General features: G+C 34.4%; 1 protein-coding gene across 3 annotated transcripts in view; it reads right to left on the bottom strand.

Moving 5' to 3' along the window:
- The window catches only part of LOC136851444 (uncharacterized), a 329,520-nt gene that overhangs the window by 28,614 nt on the left and 290,906 nt on the right, over positions 1-10,000 (bottom strand). For all 3 annotated transcript variants that reach the window (XM_067125531.1, XM_067125532.1, XM_067125533.1), the window contains one exon: positions 6,003-6,156. In XM_067125531.1, coding sequence (XP_066981632.1) covers positions 6,003-6,156 — 154 coding nt within the window. The remainder of the gene's footprint in view (positions 1-6,002; positions 6,157-10,000) is intronic.

Genomic DNA, 10,000 nt, shown 5'->3' with positions numbered 1-10,000 from the left:
TCTCTCTCTCTCTCTCTCTCTCTCTCTCTCTCTCTCTCTCTCTCTCTCTCTCTGTCCGTCCTTTAAATTCAGAGGGGAGTGCGTGAGTCGGATTTCTTTGAGAATAATGAATTTTATTGAAGAATTTTTACTCCATACCACGACATATAAATATTTATATCCGGAAAAGGTAATATTTATCTCTATCGGATTTTTACTAATCTCTCCCTCTCTTCCACACAGACAAACACACACACACTCACACACTCACATCACCTTTCTGCTCTTTACGTTTTCTTCGTTTCATAATTCTAGTGTTTACATTCCCTCTCACGACTCATCATATTATACAGGTATTAGCGCGCTCTCTCTCTCTCTCTCTCTCTCTCTCTCTCTCTCTCTCTCTCTCTCTCTCTCTCTCTCTCTCTCTATATATATATATATATATATATATATATATATATATATATATATATACATATATATATATATATATATATATATATATATATTATATATATATATATATATATATATATATATATATATATATATATATATACATATACATACATACATATATTTACATATATGGGCGTTCTATTCTGAGGAATTTTTCCAAGCATCGCCAATCCTTGCTCTCTCTCTCTCTCTCTCTCTCTCTCTCTCTCTCTCTCTCTCTCTCTCTCTCTCTCTCTCTCTCTCTCATTAGGCGGTGGGTCCCGTTTCCCGGCGAGTCTATTGTTACAGCCTCGTATGGAACATTATTCGAGCACTGATTAACAAAGGCTGAAGAGAAAAGGAAATATTTCCGAACAAGCGCATAGTTCCGACTGATCGCTCCTCATTATGGAAATCTGAACAGGCTCTCTCTCTCTCTCTCTCTCTCTCTCTCTCTCTCTCTCTCTCTCTCTCTCTCTCTCTCTCTCTCTCTCTCTCTCTCTCGTAATTATCACCACAGACCGAAATGTGTACGGTACACGTACGATAAAGCCGTTTCTACCCAGGAAAAGTTTTTACTTCCCTAAAACACATGGTGCATCTAATAACTAATATTTCACTAATGACTAATATCTCTCTCTCTTTCTCTCTCTCTCTCTCTCTCTCTCTTCGTATATATTTTACATATGGGTGCTCTGTTCTGAGGAAGCTATCAAAATTGCTCAACAAATTATTAATTTTCTTGGACATTCCCGTTCAAGATCTTGTACAACTCTCTCTCTCTCTCTCTCTCTCTCTCTCTCTCTCTCTCTCTCTCTCTCTCTCTCTCTCTCTCTCTCTCTCTCGATTAAATGCGCTGTGCCTGGATAATAGTAATCACCCTAACCCGCACGAGTTTGAGAGAACAGACAAGAGATTATTTATTAGACAGAATGCTTGATGGGCCATCGATCACTGGAAAAAAGAATGGTGGAATATTTACCTTTCTTTTTTTTTTTTTTTTGCTTGGAAACAATCATTGAGATTCGTCCGAGAGAGAAAAGGCTCAAAAAAGGGGATTAATAAATCTCCGGGGATTATAATTAGGTAAGAAAATAATGATTAATTACCCAATACAGATGATTCGAGATGCACACACACACACACACACAAATCTGCCTTTAATGAGGAATTGATCGTGAGGCTAGTATGGCGTGGAGAGAGAGAGAGAGAGATCGCTGTAAACGATCGACATGGAATTTGGACTGGAAGAGAGGGAGAGAAAAAAAATGACCGACAAGGAACTATGATTGAGATAAAGAGAGACTGGAATCAGGACTGAGAGAGAGAGAGAGAAAGTCTACAGATAATGAAAGACAAGGAATTAGGATTGAGAGAGAGAAATGAAATTTACATAACACTACATAAAGAGAAACAGAGAAAAATACAACCAGACATCATAAAATTCTACTGAAATTATTAAAATATAATAAATGGGCAAATAAAAAAAAAATCGAAGCCATTATCAGTTCACGGGAAATGACGCGAAAATCAGATTATTTGTCCATCCACGAAAGTTAGGAACATAATTTTTTTAATAATTCATTATTCTAGTTTTTATTACACTATTTCGAAAAGTTTCCCGCATTTTGGCCCAAAATTGGTTTTAATAGGTTTGAAATGGATTTCTCTCCCTATTCGGATTTTAATTGGCATCGGGGTAGGAAGAGAAAATCGAATTAAAGGTGGATTGGATGCATTCATATCTGGGGTGGGGTGGGGTTGCAGGATAGCGGACTGAGAGGCCACGGGGATATGGGAGAAGAGGAGTGGAAAGGAGAGAGGAAAAAAGGAATAAGAAAATAGGAAGAGGATGAGAGGAAGGCTGAGAAGGAATAGGAATAAGGAAGAAGAAGAAAAATTAAAAGTATATTAGATGCATTGAGGTGAGAGGGTGGAAGAGGAATAAGGATGAATAAGAACACGGAACTAGAGACGAAAGAGAAGGAATAGGAATAGAGAAGAGGACAAAATGAATACGGATAAAACAGAAATCAAGGTGGAATGCACTTATTTAGGCTGTCAATGGATAGGGAAAAATTAATTAAGACGAACAGGAAACAAATGAAGGAGGAATAATATCGAGGAAAAAAAAGGACAAGGAATAGGTAGGTGAAAGAACAGCAAGACTGAAAATAAGGAAAAAGGTAAAAAGGAGGAAAAGAAAAGCAGATGAGCGGAACAGAATACGTAGAAAGACAAGGAGAACGGGAAGACATAAATATAAAAATTAAAAAGATGATAAGGGAAGGAGAATGGAACAGGGAGAGACAAGAATTAAGGTACTACTGTAAAAGGATGATTCTACATAATGCAGGAAGCAGACAAACGTAGGAAAAGAAAGAAAAAAATACTGAGAAGATATAAAATAAACAGGAGAATATACTCCAAAAATATACAATTAAAAGAAAAGCACGCAGTACGAGAAACAGGAAGGACGACACAAGAATGAATGAATGATTCAAGAAGAAGGTAGATCAAGGGAAAGAAACGGAATGCGTTATTCAGTGGAAGGAGAAGGAAAGGAGACAAGATAATTCGATCTTCTGATAAGAGAAGCTTCATCATGAGGCGGTCGATGGTATCGCCAAGTGATACTGGTGGGAGTCGACCCAGTTTATCTCGAATGGTGATGTCGGTGCATCTTCGCTCAGTTGAAAAAAATTCATACAAATAAAAAATGAAAAGGAAAGTTTTGAAATACATTTATGAGGGCCTGCACTGACAGTTTAAACGTCAAAGAAATGTCAACATTAAATAATAATAATAATAATAATAATATTTGATGGGCTGTCATCAATTATATTATGACTGATCACTGTTTACCGGGAATACAAGCTTTGATTATCGATAAGGCAGGCTATTATATAATAAAATATCATATTTTTAACATTTTTAATAACATTTTTGCCGAAACCCTTGAATTCCTAAAGGAAATGAATTCAGAAACTCCCCGTACTGACTCGAAAACATCAATTACATTTTTAACTATCTTTACAGAAAATATTCACTTCGTTCGCGTTAAATAAACCAAACTTTGAATGCTAATTAAAAACCACAAAAGTACATTTTTAATAAGCCAAAAGAAACTTCAAACCCAACTTCGGGAAATGGAAAGACATTCGGCAAACTCGTGTCTCATTTTCCTTAATAAAAACGGGGGAATGAATACTTTCTCTCCCAGAAGGGGTAACTGAAGAAAAAAGACAAACGCGAATCTCTAAAGTTTTTCAATAACCACCTTAAAAAGACAGTATTATCTCTCTCTCTCTCTCTCTCTCTCTCTCTCTCTCTCTCTCTCTCTCTCTCTCTCTCTCTCTCTCTCTTCTCGACCAGCGAGGCACCGACTCAGGTGGAAAGAATGATCTAATTTTCGAAGGCCAGAGGGTGAATTCCATTTTTAAATTCCAATTCAATGCGTCTCTCTCTCTCCCTCTCTCTCTCTTTGTGTGTGCAGAGAAACTCCAAATTCTCTCTCTCTCTCTCTGCAGAGAAACCCCAAATTCTCTCTAAGTAGAGAAACCCCAAATTCTCTCTCTCTCTCTCTCTCTCTCTCTCTCTCTCTCTCTCTCTCTCTCTCTCTCTCTCTCTCTCAGAGCAGAGAAATCCCAATTTCTTTTTTCTTCCCTTTTACGCATGAAGTGAGAATCTCGGAGTACCAGGATCCCAAAGGTGTCTGGGTTCATTAGGAAAACAAAAATTCAGCAAGAAAAATAAATTCGAATTTTAATTTGAATCTACACCATTTTAATATTTAATATTTTTGGCTATCATTAGATGTGGATATTTTAAGTGGATATAAGAATTTTAAAAATTCATAATGTACTCTCAGGTATCATGACTTATGTAGGTGTTTTAATATATTCGAATCTACAGCATTTTAAGATTTAATATTTTTGGCTATCATTAGATGTGGATTTTTTAAGTGAATATATGAATTGAAAAAATTCATAATGTATTTTGAGGTATTATGACTTATACAGGTATTATATAAACATTCAGTAGCATAATAATAATAATAATAATAATAATAATAATAATAATAATAATAATAATAATAATAATAATAATATTATTATTATTATTATTATTATTATTATTACTATTATTACTATTATTATTGTACGCATATTTAAAAAGGACGAGCAAACGCGTCATGAAATGTCACCATAAGTATCCTTAGAACAGAATGAAATTAAAGTGAAAACAAGTAATTGTAGAATAAAGAACACATGAAATAAATTGACCATCGGGAAATAAACGAAAAAATAATCATAAACAGGTGTGAAAATACATTATGCATGACGAAACCCATTAATTAAGAATGATTAAAATAATTATTCATTAAACGACGTATCTCCTGATTGGTAGTACTCCTCGAACCTACTTCCTCTCCCTAGGTGATTCAGTCTTACAGTCTGCCAGCTGTCTAGCTGAACGTGAGGGGATCATCAGTCTGACAGTCGAGTTGTAAAGATTAATCATGTAAAAAAATGAGGGGCAGACCATACTGCCATTTTCAAGGCCATTAAAGGCCTTTTTTTATTCCCAAAGTTTTTATCCTTTTTCATGGTAACTGAACACCTTTTCATTTTCAAAGTTTTCTCAATGTTTTAGCTAGACACTAAAAAAAAAAAAAGTTTAAATACGTTATCTACAGCTGATAACTACAGGTTTAGAGGAAACAATGAGATATTTAATGAGGGTTTTCTTGTATATGTAAATTTCTAATGCCGTGTTAATATTCTATTCTGCATATAAAGTTTATCCCTTATTCAACAAAGGCTGGATAGCAATAATAGTTTGTTTTCTCTCTCTCTCTCTCTCTGAATTCACTTGATATATATATATATATATATATATATATATATATATATATATATATATATATATATATATATATATATATATATATATATATATATATATATATATGAGATGAAACAGGCCGTGGATGAGTGAGATAAACCGAAGGCCTATTTAAAAAAAAGAAAAAAAAAGTAACGAAGATATCACCCTCAAAGCCGATATCGGAAGGGGGAGAAACTTCGTTAATTACAAGAACTTAATTAAAAGTTTCGCCATTGAAAACGCAAGTATCAGACTTTTACACGAGTCGCCATTTCATTCTTGGTGTCACTCATCTAGACGATTCCTCCCATTCCCCCTCTCTCCCTCTCCCCCCAACTCACTCAAACTTGGAGGAGCCAGCTCCTGAGGTGCTAACTTCTTTAGCGTTTCATTTGGGATGAGGTCGCTTGTTTACCCTTCCAGTCGCTGACCAGAATCAATGCTGCCCATCTTGGCTGGTCAGACGACTTGCCGTTGGAGAAATGTGAATGTGACACTGACCATTATATTATCCTTTCTCTGGAGTATTCCCTGACTAGGCACCTAGTTGAATATATATATATATATATATATATATATATATATATATATATATATATATATATATATATATATACATATATATAGATATATAGATAGATAGATAGATAGTTAGACAGATAGATATAAAATGTGTAAATTATATCACTTACCCTAAGGCTATCAGGTATTCGGTACTTGGTCTTGACGAGGGTCTTGAGTACCACCACGGGTACCGTCGCTGGGCATCTGTAGTACCGCACAACGCTCTGGTTCGTGGACGCACCGCTACTGTTACTGTCGCTGCTACTGGCGTCGCTTTGTTCCCTGGGAAGAAACGGAACGAGTTCAGGTTAAGTTTCTTATTTGAACCAATAAAAAAAAAAATCGCTGAAGCATAACTTTCTTAATGGAGTAAAAAAAATCGACGAGACATAATAACTTTCTTAGGAGAATAAAATAAATCGCTGAAACAAAATAAATCTCTTGAGATAAAAAAAAATCGCTGAAACAAAATAAATTTCTTGAGAAAAAAATCGCTGAAGAAGAATAACTTTCTTAAGAGATGAAAATAAATCGCTGAAACAAAATCATCATCTTATGAAACTTAAAAAAATCGCTGACACAAAAATTTCTTATGAGATACAAAAAACCGCTGAAACAAAATAAATTTCCCGTGAGAGATTAAAAAATCGCTGACACAAAATAAATCTCTTGCGAGATATAATAAATCTCTCAAAGTCAATTTCTTATGAGAGATAAAATTAAAATCACCTGACTTTTTAAATAACAAACTTATATTGATTTCGAAGAAATACACAAAACTGTTAATTTTCATAACCAATCGAATTGCAAAAATAAACCTAAAAAATCATGAGAAACGTGGAAATAATTTACCTCAATTTTACAGAGAGAGAGAGAGAGAGCGAGCTTGCAACGGATGCATCTAGGGACTTTGCCCAAATTGATCTGTCTCGCCGAAAGGAAATAGAGATGTAATTATTTCACCAATAAGAAATTTGTTCTAAACGAATTCATATATACATATATATATATATATATATATATATATATATATATATATATATATATATATATATATATATATATATATATATACATATATATATATATATATATATATATATATATATATATATATATATATATATATAGAGAGAGAGAGAGAGAGAGAGAGAGAGAGAGAGAGAGAGAGAGAGAGAGAGAGAGAGAGAGAGAGAGAGAGAGATACAAAATCATTCAACATCTCCACATGAGAAACAAACTGAAATCGAAATAATGGTTTAGAGCGGATGAAATCCTCGAGATAAGAACACGTGAGGAGGAGGAGGAGGAGGAGGAGGAGGAGGAGGAGGAGGAGGAGGAGGAGGAGGAGGAGGAGGAGGAGGAGGAGGAGGAGGAGGAGGAGGAGGCAGGGAGGCACACACTCACCAGCAGAATTCTAATTTACATAGAAGGTGGGAGACCCCGATGGAATTACTAATACCAACCCCGCTATTGAGGCATCGCCAGAGCATTAATACACAAACCATTAGAGCATTTGCATACATCAATTCACATTCACTCCCTGACGGCGTCCATGCACACTGTTCTCGCCGGGACATGCATTGCAAATCGGCGGGCATGCACTGCTTCACGCCTTCTTATATACGGCACATACAGGCCTACACAACTTGTGCATACACACTGTCACGGAGTGGTACCTCAACTCTAGACTTTCACAGTTGCTTCCGTCTCTTAGTATGTATCCATGTTTGTGTATGTATGCATGTATGTATGGACTCTTGTCTGTGTATGCATGCATGTATGTAAGTATGCACACACGTGCATGAGTTCAAGGACACACACGGACATTCGCATGTCTGCACAATCTGGAGCTAGCGTGCAGCAGCAGAGAGAGAGAGAGAGAGAGAGAGAGAGAGAGAGAGAGAGAGAGAGAGAGAGAGAGAGAGACTTTCCGTTAACGTAGGATATCAGTCTCGCCGAAATCGGTCTGGATCCATTTTTACCCCAAAAAATTAAATTAAATATCACAAACAATGCATTATGGGCTATGGACTGAGAAAAATGAATAGCACGCAAGCTGGTACGATTAAGGTTTACGCAACCTCTCTCTCTCTCTCTCTCATACGCAAACCAACGGATGAATGCTATAAACATAAATGAAGAACACTTGTTTTTATTATTTGATTGCTCTTAATGTGTAATTCGCACAATCATATCTTTATACCAGTGATTTCCAGCTGGGAATTTTAAAATAAAAAGTATACTACGCACTCAAATTTCAACAAATAATAAGTATACATATATATACACACATATATCTAATTATATATGTGTATGTATGTATACATGTATGTATATACACACACGACTCACAAAAAACCTTAAAACACACGGCATTCATAATTCCTCAAAAAACTCAAAGTAAATTTTGTGTAATCGTCAGGGTTGAGATAATTAGGGCATTTGCATTAATGACCGCCCGTTTATTCTTGTCGTATCTCTTCAGCAAAAGGGAGAGAAGCCTTTGATCAGGGCCCAAAGCGAAGCAAATGTTGAAACAAACGAGGCACCAGAATCCCGAGGGTTGCCAAAAATACGCACACGGAGGAAATAAAATCTTCTAAGGTACACACCAAGGGGAATTAAAAAGTAAAATTAAATCTCGCTTAGACGAGAACGTGAAAACATTAACAATATCATGAATTTAAGGGACTTTATATGTGTATGTATGTATTATAAATATATATATAAATATATTTATACATATATATATATATATAAATATATTTATATATATATATATATATATATATATATATATATATATATACATACATACAGTATATATATGTGCGTGTGTGTTTGTGTGTGATGCGCAGGCGCACATGTAGTAAAACCCCACTGGCAACAATATAATGATAATAATAATAAATAAATCCGTTCCTTGGCAAGGGTATCAGGAGAACCTTCCCTTTTACAGCTCGAGCATTTATCAGCGCCTCGGTCCAACGCGATAAAATATATGTTTTCATTACCATCAAGTAAATACCGAGCGTAAACAAATTTATTTCCTTTGCACATTGAAATACAACTCCCTCCCTGCTGTATCAACAAACATACACGAGTGTCACTCGCTCGCGAGGCATTTATGTCTTGACGGCTATTTCGATCATGATGATGTTGTTGTATTCCTTTGTTGTATTATAAATTGGGGCAAGGAGAGCGTCGACTGATGCCCATGTTGCACTGTATAGTCTTGGCGTAAGAACGGGTATAAACATACACAATTATACACTCAAACTAATAATATTTATATGCATAAATATACGTATATATAGTATATAATATATATAGATAATATATATATGCAAATATATATATATATATATATATATATATATATATATTTATACATATTAAATTATATAATATATATATATATATATATATATATATATATATATATATATATATATATATATATATATATATATACATAAATATCATTTATATAATATATAAATTTATATTTTATACAAATATTATTAGTCTGTGTGTATGTATGTATGTATGTATGTATGTATGTATGTGTATGTATGTATGTATGTATGTATGTATGTGTATATATATATATATATATATATATATATATATATATATATATATATATATATATATATATATATATACTGTATATAGAGAAAAGTGACCAAGCATACACCTACAAAACCCCGTCAAGAGACTACCAGTTCACATGCATGCTAACATTTCTCAAATAACCGATTCGGTTTAAAAAAAAAACTTTACGACCATCTCCAATTATGAACACACGAAAGTATGCGCATCAACTACGCATCTTTTTTTTTCAACTAGCTTTTTTTTAAATTTTCAAAGGCAGAAAAATTCAACGAAGCGTTCATCCTTCTGAAAACCGAATTAATCTAACCTTTGTTTTTTTTTTTTTGTGTTTTTATTAAGCGTTAACGTGGGATCCTGATTTAGAGGAGCTGATGACAAGAACTTTGATTTGAGCGACAACAGAAGTATCAGGGAAAAACTACAGGTAGTTAGAGCGCTTTAATTCCAGTGGTGCAGTCATTACATGGGCAATTAAGCCGCTAAATGCCATCTGCATTTCTGAATT

Source organism: Macrobrachium rosenbergii, chromosome 23 (assembly GCF_040412425.1).
Source record: "Macrobrachium rosenbergii isolate ZJJX-2024 chromosome 23, ASM4041242v1, whole genome shotgun sequence".
NCBI lineage: Eukaryota > Metazoa > Arthropoda > Malacostraca > Decapoda > Palaemonidae > Macrobrachium > Macrobrachium rosenbergii.
This window is presented reverse-complemented; position numbering and strand designations above follow the sequence as displayed.